The following is a 16,689-nucleotide window of genomic DNA, read 5'->3' as shown; positions in this document are numbered from 1 at the left end:
TTTGAAGTTATTCAATTTCCTGTTAAATTCTTTTGGTGCCTTTGTAGAAAACTAAACGGCTTTGTAAGTGTAGGACCATTTCTGGGCTCTATTTCATTCTATTGATCTCTTTGTCTATCCTTATGCCAATACCAGATTATTCTAGCTCAGTGATTTTCAACCCGTGTGCTACAAGAATTTTTAAAACTTGCAATACCTATTTATTTAGTCAGGGGCACTGATCTCTTTTCCCTTAAATAATCAAATTTTAAAAAAATAACAACAGTCAACACAACAGTAGCCATTAGGTGTGAACGAATCAAAATTATAGCTATATATTTTTTTGTCACATCAGTAAAAAATATAATATAGTATTTTAGTGTGCCATAGAATTTTAGTAATTAGTTCATGTGTGTCAGGAGATGTAAAACGTTGAAAATATCTGCTCTATCATTATAGCAAGACTTGAAATATGGCCTTACAAAAGCACCAGCTTTGTTCTGTTTCAGAATTGTTTGAACGTTGCATTATTTATAACATTTTTAATCGGCTAGTCAATTTCTAATTCTAAAAAATCCTTACTGGGGTTATGATTTCGATCCATTCAGAGAATTTACACCTTAATAATATTGAAACTTCCAAGCCATGAATTTAGAAAGATGCACTTTCAGTTTTATAATGTTTTCTTTCATTTCTCTCAGTGTTTTATAGTTTTTAGTATAGAGTTTTTGTACATCTTTTGTTAAATTCACTCCTAAGCACTTCATGTTTTCTGACATTATACATGGAATTATTTGAAAGTTTTTATTTTCCATTTATTTGCTTCTGTACTTAGAAATGCAATTGGTTTTTTAATGTTATATATATATTTATATACTTACATATGTATATATTACATATCTAAATTCACTGGTTGGTTTTTGGTGATATATTGGGATTTTCTATATAATTATATCATCTATAACTAAAAATGATTTTACTTCTTTCCATCTTTATGCTTTTAAATTTTTTTATTGCACTGTCTAGGACGTTGCATGCAATGTTGAATAGTAGTGAGAGCAGATCTCTGTGATTTGTTCCCAATCATGGGGTCAAGTATTTTCAGTATTTCACCATTACATAAAATGCTAACTACAGCTTTTTTATAGATGTCATTAGCCAGGATTAGGTTGTTGCCTTCTATTTTTTCATAAATGATATTGAATTTTATCAAATGCTTTTTGTGTTATTAAGGAGTTCTAGGTAATATGAGTTTTTAGTCTAATTATCTTTTCTGTACTGCAAACATGTCAAACATATGGCCTGCAGGCTGCATGCAGCCCAAAATGAATATTTTTGCGGCCCAGCCAATATAACAGTATGTGAGAAACATTTTAATAAAAATTTTGTAACTTAACTTTTAGAATATCCTGTTATATATAATTATTAGTAACGAACTACAACATTTACTAATGACTGATTACTATAATCGTGTTGCTTTCATTTTCCTTACATGCCTTATGCACAGGCGCACTATTTCTCTCCATTAATACTATCAGAGAATATTTTAGCAGCCGTTTGCCACGTCACTAGTCTTGGACTGACTTTTTGGTGTGTGCAACAAGAAATATTTCACTCTCAGAAAACAAGAAAAATAGGTTTATTTGCATTATGCTTATTAATTTGTGCTGTTATTCATTATCTGGTAAGTTAATGTTCAAGAAAAAATGTTAATATTTATTTATTTATTTTAAAAATATATTTTATTGATTTTTGTTTTTTTTTTAATAGAGAGGAAGGGAGAGGGATAAAGAGTTAGAAACAGCCAAAACCGGTTTGGCTCAGTGGATAGAGCGTAAGCCTGCAGACTGAAAGGTCCCGAGTTTGATTCCGGTCAAAGGCATGTACCTTGGTTGCGGGCACATCCCCAGAAGGGGGTGTGCAAGAGGCAGCTGATCGATGATTCTCTCTCATTGATTATTCTAACTCTCTATCCCTCTCTGTAAAATATCAATAAAATATATTAAAATAATAATAATAAATAAATATATAAAATACATTTCATTTAAAAAAAAAAAAAGAGAGAGAAACGTCAATGAGAGAGAAACATTGATCAGCTGCCTCCTGCATACTCCCTACTGGGTTTGTGCGTGTACCAAGGTAAATACCCTTGACTGAAATTGAACCTGAGGCCCTTGAGTCTGCAGGCCAACACTCTAGCCATTGAGCCAAACTGGTTAGGGCTAATTTTTATTTTAAAAATATTAATTTTTATTATTTTATGTTATCAAGTACTCATTTTTTTCAGCCCTTTGTATCCAGCATGTCTCTATCGAAATAAACCTACATTTCTATGAAAGTTGAAGATTTTGGTCTTTTGCAGCCCACATAAACTTAAACCTTATTTATTTGGCCTGTGTTAGCCTTTGAGTTTGACATGCTTTGCTGTACTGTCTTTGTCTTTGCTTTTGGTATCTGGATTATAGAGTCCTCATGAAAAAAGTTAGGGACCATTTTTTCATCCTCTATTTTCTGACAGTTTCTATATGATTTGGTTTTCAAACAAATCATTTCCCCAACATCCTTCTGGAATGAAGTGAGTTTGAGAACCAAGACTCCATGTATATAGGGATTTGCCTTATTCTTCTATATTATATACTTCTGTAAAAAGCCTATGTAATAAAGAGGTAATATACAAATTGACCATCATGCCCTTCCACAAGATGGCTGCCCCTATGTGGTAACAAGATGGCTGCCATAAGATGACTGGCAGGGGAGGGCAGTTGGGAGCAATTGGGCCGGCAGGATAGCAGTTAGGTGTTGATCAGACTGGTAGGCTAGTGGTTAGGGGGTGATCAGGCGGGCAGGCAGAAGTGGTTAGGGCCGTCAGGAAGGCAGGCAGGTGAGCAGTTGGGAGCCAGCAGTCCCGGATTATGAGAGGGATGTCCCAGATTGGAGAAGGTGCAGGCTGGGCTGAGGGACACATCCCTCCCCCTCACCCCCCAGTGCACAAATGTCATGTACCAGGCCTCTAATTTCCATAATAAAAAAAAGGGAAAGAAAATCCCATCTTCTCTGCCAAATTTTATCAGACCTTTCTCCCTTCCATATATGAAATCTTCCCCTGAGAAGCCTGTTTTCCCACCACTTACCTTCATTATTCTTTTACTTGAGGCACAATGCATGAAATTTGAGCACTGGTAGGGTCCTTGGTGGCTAAAGGCTGGGTACTCCCTTCTTTTCCCCGGCTGCCTACCCCCACCGCTGCCAGGGCCTTTCTCCCTGCCCCTGGCCTGCCCACCCCCTGGTCGAATTCCTGCAAGAACTCTGGTTTAGGGGACAATTTGCATACTATGCTTTTATTATATAGGATAATCTTTACCCAATTTCCTTTCTTCATAGCACTTATTACAAGTTATAAGGAGTTTCTTTTTATTTGTTTACTTATTTTCTACTTGTTGGTCCTACCCCCACTACACTTACTATAAGACATTTCTTTATTAGTGTGTACTAGGCTTGACACGTAGACTTTGCTCATTAAGTAATTCTAAAAGAAGGGAGAAAGGAAAGAACTCTGAGAATTTCTACCAAAGTTAAGAGCATTGCATATCTTCATCCTCACTGTATTGTAAATGGTTTGTTTTGTGTTTCCAAAATTTCCTATGAGCTGGAATTCTTAGCATACTGGTTTTCAAACTGCTTTAGTGGAACCTCCTTATTCCCAGAGGATGCCTTGTAATTGGGAGAGGGAAGCTTAGGGGAGCAGAGGTAAAGACTTTATTTTTAAAGCCCACATACACTTTAACCTGAGCACCTCAGTTTCTAAAATTAATTTGCAAGAATTCTATTGAACAAAAGGATCCACAGCTTTTCAAAATATTAAAATAAATTTTGGAATAGTTCTCTATATTCTTTCATAGTAATTTTAATTCAGCCATACTTATGGCATAAATTTAGAATTTATTATTTTTGTTTTGCTTTAAAATTTTTTAAATTAAAAGTTATTTTGAGATTATTACAGGTTTTCTTAACCTATTTTCTATTTTACGGCACAATTGGAATGAATTAAGTTATATAAACGATGTAATAAAACATTTATATTTTTAGCAGTGATCTTAGTATTAAGGAAATGATAAGATTTTATTCCCAGTAGAATCAGAAAAACTTAGATGGTTTCTATAATGGAAACCATTGTATAAAGTTATTTAAATCTTTTTATTTAAATAGTTTTGACACAAAATCTTCTAAGGGAAAAAAAAAATGTACAAAATGTTAAGAAATAGGCATTTCTATATCGGGGCTCTGTGTGGGGTGAAGAAATGCTGAAGTTGTATTTATCAGATATGTGGAATGCTCTGACAATGTCAGAGCATCAATTTTACAATATTGTAGGTAGTGGTGAAGACCCTAGTTAGATTACCCGAGGTCTTATTCTAGCTTTACCTGTTAACTATCAAAGCAACTTAATTTCCCTGTTTTAGTTTTGTCATTTGTAAGATAGGACTTACAATAATATCTCATAGGGTTATGATGAGGAGCCTAGGCACTTTTCGAACATAGTAATTCATTTATTCATATATTTATATATGTACCATTACTTAATATGTGCCTACCAGGTGCCAAACAGTGTGTTAGAAGCTAGTAGGGCAATGTCCAGCAAGACACAGTGCCTGCCACTATTCATTTCATAACCTAGTATATATTTAAACCTTTTTTGTGTAGATTGTAAAAGGAACTAGGCCCCCAGGGTATTAGGTTTCGGGAGGTATTGGTTGGTATTGGCCATGGAGTATTGGCTTTGTATTTTAAAAGTTAATTAATTTTTAAAGCATTTAAATCTTGATTCTAACCATTATCTAGGAATATGATCTTGAGCAAATTATTTAATCCGCTATTTCCTCATTTGTAAAATAAAAGTACTGTAATCCCCCCTTATCCACAGGGGATATGTTCTCCTGCTGGGCATCTAAAACAAGCAGGTAGTACTGAGCCCTACATACTTTTCATTGACCCTTAAACAACATGGGGTTTAGGGCACTGAAGCTGCCCACCCTCTGTCCTGCACAGTTGAAAATCTGAGCCTTATTTATTTATTTATTTATTTATTTATTTGTTTGTTTGTTTGTTTATTTAATTGATTGAGAAAAGGAAAGAGAGAATCGTTGATTCATTGTTCCACTTACTTATGCATTCATTAGTGGATTCTTATATGCGCCCTGACTAGGAATTAAACCCACAACCCTGGCATATAGGAACAACACTAGCCAAATAAGCCACTGGCCAGGGCCCAAGCATAACTTTTGACTTTCCAGAAACTTAACTAAGCCTACTGTTTACCAGAAGCCTTAAGAATAACATAAATACTAGATTAATACATATTTTAATATATGTATTATATAATGTATTCTTAAAATAAAGAAAACAAAATGTATTAACAAAATCATAAGGGCCCAGCCGACGTGATTCAGTGGTTGAGTATCAACCTAAGAACCAGGAAGTCATGGTTCGATTCCCAGCCAGGGTGTATGCCTGAGTTGTGGGCTTGATCCTCAGTGTGAGGCATGCAGAAGGCAAATGATTCTCTCTCGTCACTGATGTTTTTGTCTCCCCCCTCCTTCCTCTCTGGGAGGAGAATATACTTATGGCATTTATTGAAAAAAATCTATGTATAAGTGGGCCTGTGCAATTCAAACCCATGTTGTTTGAGGGTCAGTTCTGTTTTTTCCTATACATAGCTACCCAGGATAAGTTTTAATTTACAAATTAGGCACAATAAGAGATAAACAATAATAACTAATAGTAAACTAGAACAATTATGACAATATACTGTAATAAAAGGTAGGTAAATGGCTTTGGGATTCATTACTTAGTAACCTTGGTAAAACAAAGGTTACTTGAACACAGGCATGGTGATACCATGAAAATGAATCTAATAACTGAGACAGTTACTAAGTGACTAATGGGTGGGTAGTGTATGCAGTGTGGATATGCTGGACAAGGGGGATGATTCATATCCGGGACTAGATGGCATGAGATTTCATCATGCTACTTAGATTGGCACCCAATTATTTCTGGAATTTTCAACTTAATATTTTTAGACCATAGTTGATGGTGGGTTATCTGAAACTATAGAAAGTAAAACTGTAATATAAATACATATTTCATAGGTTAATTCATGATTCAAATAATGTATGTTATATACTTAGCACCAAACTTGGCTGCTTGGAAGAGCTTAATAAAATGGTTGCTATTTTAAAAAAAAATCTAAATACAAGAACTAAACCTTATCTTGGAGGTGAAATTGAAGCAATATCTAAGAATAGCTATATACGTAGGTTTCTAATAATTGGAGAGAACTTTTGCCAGAGCTTTGGAATTTGTTTGTGTTAATTTCCATTCTGCCAGTTTCTAGAAAGGACTTGAAATAGCTGCCTAGCCAAGAAGTGTGAGGTAATGGAGAAAACACTGACCCAGAACTGAGATGAATTTAGCACTAGGTTTAGCTCTTTCAACCAGCTGGATGATTCTGGGTGACCCTGAACTTTCAGGGCTTTCCCTATCAGATTCTTTGCCTTGTTTATTAATTAGGATATGGTCCCTTTTAGGTACTGGCCTTTAGGTTTGAGGATTTGTACTTAATCTCTAAAGTTTCTTAAGTTTGAAATTATATTCCAAAAGCAGAAATATGTAACTTGAATTTAATCTTGCTCCTGAATAAAATAATTATCACCTTTTAAGAATAATATAAGTGACAAAATATATAATCAGTTCATTCTGAATTTATTTTAGAGCCCCTGATATCTTAACATTCTGTTTATATTGATTCTTGTTTTGGTGTCAGTGTTCTCATAAAAGGTAGTGAAGTTGTAAGTTCTAAGACCTTGATATTCTTACATGCCTGTCATGTATTTGGAACACATTTGGAAGGCACTGTGTAAGTTAACTTTTAAAAAATATACCAGGCTTCATTAGAAGATTTTTCTTGACATTATTGATATTATTTGTGTTTTTGCCTGATGGAATGGGAGTGCTTTTTTAACTGATGGAAAATTAGGGCCACTTTGGTTATTAAATATTTAGGATAAAATAAGGAGATAAAAGACTTTAAATAGAAAAATACTCTTCTAGGAGGTGAGAAAGGTTAAGCCCATGAAAATGTGTACTATTTGGATGCTTCTGTCTATAAATTATGTATTATTTTATGAAAATGTTTACAAAATTTTAATAAACTTTACTACATAATTTAAATTCCTGAAAAAAATAGGTACTATATTTCACAAAGTTACATATCTTAATTCTCATGTGATATTTGGTGTTAATGCATGTGTTTTCTAATGTTTTAATTAGTTCATTTTTAAAAGAATTGCAACCTAAAGATTTGTTTCAAGTTCAATTGTTTTGTGATGTCAAAACATAGCAGAATGGGAGAAAATATTTCTAAATTGTGTGTCTGTTAAGGCATTAATATCTAAATTATATAAAGAATAATAGCTCAACAACAACAAAAAACCCAACTCAGAAATGAGCAAAAGACATGAATACACATTTCTCCAAAGAAAATATACAAATGACCAATAAGCACATAAAATGATGCTCAACATCATTAGCCATTAGGGAAATGCAAATCAAAATCACAATGAGACATTATTTCATACCAATTAGGATTCAGCTGTTTAAAAAAGTAAGTGTGCTGAAGATGTGGAGAATTTGAAACCCTCATGCATTGCTAATGGGAATGTAAATTGGTATAGCTGCTGTAAAACCAGTGTGATGGTTTCTTAAAAAATTAAACATAGAATTATCATATGATCCAGCCATTTCACTTCTAGGCATTTACGTAAAAGCATTCAAAGTAGTGGACTCAGGGACCTGTATACCAATGTTAACAGCAACATTATTCAGAGTAGCCAAAAACATGGAAACAACTCATGTTCGTAACCAGATGAATAGATAAACAAAATGTGGTATAAAGTTACATAGGAATGTATTCAGCCATAAAAAGGAATGAAATTCTGACACATGCTACAACATGGATAAACTTTAAAGATATTACGCTAAATGAAATAAACCAGGCACAAAAAGGACAGATACTGTATAATTCTATTTATATAAAGTACATAGAATAGGCAAGTTCATGGAAGCAGAAAGTAGAATAGAAGTTACCAATGGCTGAGAGGTAGAGGGAAATGGGGATTTTTTGTTTAATGGATACCAAGTTTCTGTTATATATAATGAAAAATTTCTAAAATAGAAAATGGGGATGGTTGCATAACATTGAGAATGAACTTATTACTAATGAATTGTACACTTAAAATTGTTAAAATGATAATTTTTTGTTATAAAATTTTACCACAATAAAGTCTACACTGCTGAAACCATTTGGCTCAGTGGATAGAGCGTTGGCCTGTGGACTGAAAGGTCCCGGGTTCGATTCTGGTCAAGGACATGCACCTTGGTTGCGGGCACATTCCTGATGGGGGGTGTACAGGAGGCAGCTGGTCATTGTTTCTCTCTCATCAATGTTTCTGACTTTCTATCCCTCTCCCTTCCTCTCTGTAAAAAATGATGTAAAATATATTTTAAAATAAAATAAAATAAAAATATAAAATCTACACTAATAAAAGAGAAACATGCATATTAACCATCACTCCACTATGCCAAGCCACACCCACCAGCCAGACTGGAGCGAGTATGCAAATTGACCCAACCAAGATGGCAGCCGGCCACAGAGCTGGAGCAAGCAGGAGGCTTGGATTTCTCCCGGTGAAGGAGGAAGCCAAGCTTCCTGCTCACCTTGGCTGGCCCTGCCCTCCACTCAAGGCTACAAAGTTTCCATTATAGAAGATAAATAAATCCCAAGAAAAATGGTGGCAGCCAAGGAGCTGGAGAGTGCAGGAAGCTTGGGTTTTCCCCAGCGATGAAGAAAGCCAAGCTTCCTGCCTGCCCTGGCCAGCCCTGGCCCCTGAAACTACAAAGTTTCAATAATAGAAGATAAATCAATCCCAGATACCAGGGCCTCCGCTTGGATTGTCAAGAGACGTGGCTGGCCTGCAACCACCACAGGACCCTCGCCTAGGCTGCCCGATGCCCAAGGGAACCCCCACCCTGATCTGTTATACCCTTCAGGGCAAACCAGCCAGCCCCCCCCCCCCCCATGTACCAGGTCTCTATCCTATATAATAAAAGAGTAATATGCAAATTGGCTGACACTCCAACACACAAGATGGCTGCCCCCATGTGGTCAAAGATCCTGCCCCCATGTGGGCACAAGATGGCCAGCAGGGGTGGGCAGTTGGGAGTGATCAAGCCTGCAGGGGAGGGCAGTTAGGGTGACCAGGCCGGCAGAGGAGGGAAGTTGGGGGTAACCAGGCCTGCAGGGAAGGCGACCCAGGCTTGTAGGGGAGATTAGTTGGAGGGGGGGGTGGGGGGGTTAGGCCTTCAGGGAAGGATAGTTTTGGGGGAAACAGGCCTGCAGAGGAGGGCAGTTAGGGGTGACCAGGCCTTTAGGGGAAGGCATTTAGGGGCAGTCAGGCTGGCAGGGGAGCAGTTAGGCATCAATCATGCTGGCAGGGGCATGTTTAGGGGGAAACCAGGAAGGCAGGCAGGCGAGCAGTTGGGAGCCAGCAGTCCTGGATTGTGAGAGGAAAGTCCGACTGCCCATTTAGGCCTGATCCTATTGGGCAGCTGGACATCCCTTGAGGGGTCCCAGATTGGAGAAGGTGCAGGCTGGGCTGAGGGACAGCCCTCCAGCCCCCTGCATGCACTAATTTCATTCACCAGGCCTCTAGTATTTAAATAAAACAAAGTTAAAAACGAACTAGGGAGGAGGGTCAACATGCTGGTGTAGGTAAACACAGTACTCACTTCCTCTCACAACCACCTCAAAATTACAACTAAACTACAGAACAGCCGTCCTTCAGAACTGTTTGAAATCTGATGGAACGGAAGTCCTACAACTAGAGAATTAAAGAAAAAGCCACATTGAGACTAGTAAGAGTGGCAGAGGCACATAACGGGCTGCTTCGACACCACCCTGTAGTGTTTAATTGGGGGGGTGGTATGTTGGCTGTGGAGGTACCCCTGAAGAGCAAGGAGTCCCAAGCCACATTAGAAGCCTCAGCTCAGGGTTCCAGTGCCAGGAAGAGAAGTACTCATAACTTCAGGCTGTAAAATCCAGAGGGGATTGTGGCTGAGTGACACCGAGGGTGGCTAGAGTCATAGGCATTTCCATTAAAGGGCCACTGCACAGACTTACTGGGACTCACTCTCAGAGCTCCAGTGCTAGGGCAGCAGCCTGAAAGGATCCAGGGATATGCAGGGAATAACTGAATTGTCTGGCATCAGGGCAATAACTGGGGGCAGCTTTCTCCCAGATAGAAGTGCTGGAAGAGGTAATTGTTCCTTTGCTGAGACCTCCCCGTCACAGGCAGTCATCATATCTGAGTCTCCATTAACATGGTCTACACTGCTCATTCTAGTGATTCCCTGCAACCCCGCCACACTCAGTTTGCATGCCTACTGAAGTTGTTTGCAGTCACTTTTCCATATGAATGGCCTGTCCTAGTTCAGATTACAGACTTTCCTAAAATCTTTCAAATAAGCAGGACCAGGCCTCAGCATATCTCATACTTGTTGATAAGTGGCCCTATGCCTGACACTAGCAACTGGCTGCACAACTTGGCCTCTCCTGGGCACAGTTATTTGCAGATCACTCTAGCTTGTGCCAGGTGGCTTCAGGCAGGGCATAGGCAGTAGCTGATTTTGAACCTCCCAGGAGGCTCCAGAGTTGGTGCACCTGGTGCTCAGCTTCAGACTACGCCAGATTACAACCCTACCATATCCATGAGCAACACACTCAAGGGGCTGACAAGTGAGCACCAAAATGTTCTGCTCCCTAGGGGTGTCTCCTGGGTAGCATCTCTTCCTCTGTAGTCATAGCTGGTTCACATAGCCATTTTGCCTGATGGTCAGTCCCTCATAGTGACAAGATCAGCAATCAAGGCTCAAGTACAATGGGACTGTGCACACAGCCCACATAGGGGCACATCTATAGTGTCCAACTGAGCCACTAGGTCCTACAGAACAACTAGTACACAAGGCCGTTCTACCAATTCCAGGAGAAATAGAAGCTCTACTGAATACATAGAAACAAACACAGGGAAGCAGCCAAATTGCAGAGACAAAGGAACATGTCACAAATGGAAGAACAAGAATTCTCCAGAAAAAGAACTAAATGAAATGGAAGTAAGCAAACTAAAGAGTTCCAAACAATAGCTAAAAGGATGCTCGAGGAACTTAATGAGATCTTCAAGGAACTTAGTAGTGAGAACAAAAAAGAGATGAAAAAGCATCAGCAATAAATGAAGGATACACTAACTGAAATGAAGATAAATTTTACGATCAACTGAAAAATACACCTGCTGCCGGACCAGCATGGTTCAGTTGTTCAGCATCAACCTATGAATCCTGTCACGGTTTGATTCCCAGTCAGAGCACATGCCTGGTTGCAGGCTCCAGTATCAAGCCATGCAGGAGGTAACTGATCAATGATTCTCTTCATCATTCATGTTTCTATCTCTCCCTCTGAAATCGATAAAAATGTATTTTTAAAAACTAGCCTGCTCTCTCACCAGCATGGCTCGATGGTTGCATGTTGACCTATGTACCAGCAGGTCATGGTTTGATTCCCAGGTTGCAGCTCAATCCCTAGTAGAGAGTGCAGCCAATCAATGATTTTTCTCTCTACATTAACGTTTCTCTCTTTCCCTCTCCCCTTGTCTCTGAAATCAATAAAAAATATTTTTGAAAAGTTAGCTGTTTATATGTGGTCAAACATTTAATTAACTCATCCCTTCCTTTGACAGGGCGAGACCAAATGATTTTGTTGGTCTTATCCAGCCCACAGGCCAGGCATTCCCCACCCCTGCTTTAAGGGATCATTTCTAGGGGGAAGCCCTTGGGTGCAGCCTTGCCCAGCCTTCTCTTTTGCCAGCCTATTCTTAATTGCCTATCATTGTAGCTCCATCCTACCTTGGGGCTCAGAAGCAGCATAAACAAACAAACAAATAAACAAAAAAAACTTTATAGGGAATCAACAGTAGAATAGGGGATGCCAAGAAACAAATCAGTGATATGGAATTTGAAGAAATAAAAAACACCCAATCAGAAGAGAAAAAAGAAAAAAGATTCCAAAAATACAAAGATAGTATAAGGAGCCTCTGGGACAATTTCAAGTGTACCAACATTCGCATCATGGGGCTGCCAGGAGAATAGACAGCAAGATATTGAAGAATAATGACAGAAAACTCCCCCTAACTGGTCAAAGAAACAGACAAGTCCAGGAAGCACTGAGAGTCCCAAATTAGAGGAACCCAAAGAGGCCCACACCAAGACACATCATAATTAAAGTGCAAAACATTTTAAATAAAAAGAGAACCTTAAAAGCAGCAAGAGAAAAAACAGTTAGTTACCTACAAGGGAGCACCTATACACTTGTCAGCTAGTTTCTCAACAGAACCTTTGCCAGCCAGAAGGGAATGGCAAGAAATATTCAAAGTAATGAAAAACAAGGATTTATATCTGAGATTACTCTACCCAGCAAAGCTATCATTTAGAATTGTAGGTCAAATAAAGAGTTTCACAGAAAAGAAGAAGCTAATGGAGTTCCTCACTACCAACCCAGTATTACATGAAATGTGAAAGGGTCTTCTTTAAGAAGAAGAAAAAGATTAAAAATGTGGGTAATAAGTACATATCTATCCGTAATTGAATTTAAAAATAAAAATAAACAAACGGAATCTAATGAACAAAATAAACTGCTGAATAAAATAGAACCAGAGGCATGGAAACTCGAAACAAACTAATGAATCTCAGAGGGAAAGGGGTAAGGGAGGGCAGGAAGAGCCTAACCAGAGAACTTATATGCATAAATTTATTATCTATGGACCCAGACAACAGGGTGGTGAAGGTCTGGGGCAGGGTGGGATTTCGATGAAGGAGAGCAATGCAGGGAAAGGGTCAACATCTGTAATACTCTCAACAATAAAGATTTTTTAAAAACCAGCTAAACCATCAGTTGCCAACCAGTGGTTCCCAGACCACTGGTGGTCCACGAGGTCCGATAGGTTGGTGACCACTGAACTAAATAACAAGGTAGATTTATTCTGATAATATCTTTTCCCCAAAGATTTTTTCTCATTTATTACTGAAGCACCTTGTAGTGACATGTCAAATTTGTGTAAGGACTTACTAGATTTTTAGGATTGAAAACTATTAGATCTTAGCATTCAGTTTGTATTGCCTTTGATTTACAAATTGTGTTTTCAAACATTTTTATGGCAAAGATTTTTAAGTGAATTTCCTTTGTTTTGCAGTTACTTCGAGAGCTTAAGCATCCAAATGTCATCTCTCTTCAAAAGGTGTTTCTATCTCATGCAGACAGAAAAGTATGGCTTCTGTTTGACTACGCTGAACATGACCTCTGGGTAAGGTGAATTGCTGGTAGACATAGGATCACTAGTTTCAATCAGGACTAATAAGAGTAACTAAAAACATTTCAAAATAAAAGTAATCTCATAAAATGTGGTTTATATAGTGCCAAGTCTCTAGAATATTTTGCTTTGTGTCACATTTTGATTTTTCAAACTTGATCTTGGTAACATATTACAGAAAAAATAGAATCTGAAGGGTATAAACAGCTATTCAATATTGTTGCCTAGCTATACATTTTTTATAAAAATTTAAAAATCTGTACAAACTTTTGTAAAATTTAAAAGCAGCATATTTTCCTTTTCTTTTATAGTGTGAAGGAATATAAAATGAGAAGGTCTCGTAGAGAGACAAATACATTATATTTGGTAGACTAGAAAATCTGGTGGTTCTGTTGTCATGTGCCATTAGGCAAGTGTCTTAATGGCTGTGAAGCTGTAGTTTCTTCCATCTGTAAAATGTAATACTTTTCTTGCCTTTTTTTACAGAATTTTTTGAAGCATAATTTTGCATTCAAAAAAGCTTTATAAACTAAACATATGATACACATGTGGGAAAATATTATTAATCATAATTTTAATATCATTCACAATTGATAATCAGTGTTCTAATGTATTTTCTGTTTTCATTATCAGATATTCAAAATTGTACTTAGTAGAATTGGGCATATTTTTCTATAAGAAGAATTCTTTGTGGAAGAGAGTTCTACTACAAAATTAGGTCAGAATGAAAGTAGATTAGATTGTGATTTTTAGTTATTTAGTGTTTGTCTGACATATAATGAGAACATTTTAAATATCTAGATTCAAACATTTGAATATTCCTAAAGTCAAGTAATTGAACTTTATTAGTTTAGCTTATATAATGAAAAAAATGCTATATTGATAAAAATTATTATAAACTAAGAATTTAAATATACTTTGTCTAGCTGCAGTACAAACAACTGCCTCAGTATTTTGTATTTACTAAAAAGATGATTTTTAAAATTCTTATTTATAAAAACCTTGAGTATCTAAAAATTGACTCCTTTGTTAAATATAATAGTTACATTTAAAAAAATATAAACTTATATGCATAAATAAATAACCCATGGACACAGACAATAATGAGATGAAGGACTGGGGAGTGGGCAGAAACAGGATTGAGGGGTCCATGGAGGGGGAAAAAGGGGACATCTGTAATACTTTCAACAGTAAAGACAAATAAAAATATAAAATAAAGTAATATACCATATTGGAGATAAGATATTCTGATATCCTAATATATAAAAACCCAGGCTCCATAACCACTGACTGAAGGCTCGACCGAACACCAGAATTCAGTCCTGCAGTCCCAGCACTGCCTGCTGAGGGGGCAGCGGATCAGGCCCAGAGAGAGGCCAAGAAACAGGCAGGATCTGATCCACAGACTCCATGGCAGCTCTTGATTAGCCGTTGTTTCTCTCTTTCTCTCCGGGCTTTGCCAGTAGCCATGCCTTTCTTTATCTTTCTCTCCAGGCCTCCATGGAGGCTGTTGATCAGCCCTGCCTTTCTGATCAGGCCCGGAGATAGGCCCGGAGATGCTAACTGGCATAGAAACCGACCAATTAGAACCAACTTTGGGTGAACTGTAAGGAGCCAATGGCTGCCTAGGATGCAGAGATTTTGACTGTGACTGGCATAGAAACCGACCAGTCAGAACCAAATCTGGGTGATGTGTGAGGAGCCAGTGGTTGCCTAGGAGTCAGAGCTTTTTAAAATATATATAATATATTTTATTGATTTTTTACAGAGAGGAAGGGAGAGAGAGTTAGAAACATTGATAAGAGAGAAACATTGATCAGCTGCTTTCTGCACACCCCCTTTTGGGGATGTGCCCGCAATCAACGTATGTGCCCCTAACCGGAATGGAACCTGGGACCTTTCAGTCTGCTGGCTGACGCTCTATCGACTGAGCTAAACCAGTTTCGGCAGGAGTCAGAGCTTTTGACGCTGATTGGCATAGATCAGACCGGCAAGGGAGGGCTGTTGGTGGTGAGATCAGGCCAGCAGGGGAGGGCAGTTGGGGGGAACCAGGCAGGCAGGAGAGTGCAGTTATAGGTGATCAGGCAGTCTGAGGCCGTTGGGGCGAGATCAGGCTGGCAGGGGAGAACAGTTGGAGACAAGATCAAGCCAGCTGTGGAGGGCAGTAGGGGGCAACCAGGTTTGCAGGGTAGGGTAGTTGGGCGAGAAATCAGGCTGGTAGGGAAGGGCACTTAGGGTGATCAGGCTGGCAGAAGCAGTTGGGGGTGAGATCAGGCCAGCAGGGGAGGGCAATTAGGGTCGATCAGGCAAGCAGGCAGAAGCAGTTAGGGGCGATCAGGCAGGCAGGCAGGTGAGCGATATGAACCAGTGGTCCTAGATTGCGAGAGGGATGTCTGACTGCCAGGTTAGGCCCAAAACCTATGGGATTGGGCCTAAACCGGCAGTTGGACATCCCCCAAGGGATCCCTGATTGGAGATGAAGACTGGGCTGAGGGAACCTCCTCCCCGAATTTTGTGCACTGAGCCACTAGTGCATATATAACATCATTGGACACACACTCAGACCTTTTCAATTTCAGTAAAAAATAGAGTAATGTAGTTGCCAAAGTAAAAAATTTCAAATACCTGGTTTAAGTATACCTTCCTTATTGTCAAGAAATCAGAATCTATAATTCACACTCAGTACAAATATTTTTGTCTTGGGGGATAAAAGGGGAGCAACTACAGTTGGGAAAATAGTTTTTTTCTGCACATTTTCTCTAAACCTTTCTCGTTGGTTCATGATGATTCTAGGGGAGTTCTATATTGCTGTGTGTAGGAGAGATAAACGTTTTGATTTCAAGGAAGAAGAAATGAACCAGCACTTTATGTCCATTTAAGAGCCCAGAAACATGCATCTTCTATAATTCCTGCTGCAGCTGGAAAAGCTAAAATTTAACAATAACATCAACACACAAAATGATGAGAAGACCATTGGGCACATGCATTTGAGTTTAGCATATCGTATTTGCATTGCAAAATTCACCTAGTTGCTTGATGAACGACATATTTCATCTATTAAATTTACCTTGAGCTAATGTTTAAAAATCGCACAAGTTTTTTTCACGAATTCGATGATTAATATTTCCTCATTTTTTGTTGCCAATTAGGATTTAAGTAAGCTTCCTTCAGAAGCATTTCCTGGGGAAACCAGGACGGTTCGAATGAAATTAGTAAGGACAGGGCAGCTGTTCACAAATGG

At 38.3% G+C, this 16,689-nt stretch overlaps 1 protein-coding gene across 5 annotated transcripts in view; it reads left to right on the top strand.

Annotated features, from left to right (window-relative positions):
• CDK8 (cyclin dependent kinase 8) overlaps positions 1-16,689 on the top strand; it is a 126,833-nt gene that overhangs the window by 52,239 nt on the left and 57,905 nt on the right. For all 5 annotated transcript variants that reach the window (XM_084878786.1, XM_084878785.1, XM_084878784.1 and 2 more), the window contains exon 3: positions 13,332-13,442. In XM_084878786.1, coding sequence (XP_084734912.1) covers positions 13,332-13,442 — 111 coding nt within the window. The remainder of the gene's footprint in view (positions 1-13,331; positions 13,443-16,689) is intronic.

This window comes from Pipistrellus hanaki, assembly GCF_964339955.1.
Source record: "Pipistrellus hanaki genome assembly, chromosome: 3".
Classification (NCBI taxonomy): domain Eukaryota; kingdom Metazoa; phylum Chordata; class Mammalia; order Chiroptera; family Vespertilionidae; genus Pipistrellus; species Pipistrellus hanaki.
The sequence above is the reverse complement of the archived record's forward strand: the minus strand, read 5'-3'. Positions and strand labels throughout refer to the sequence as shown.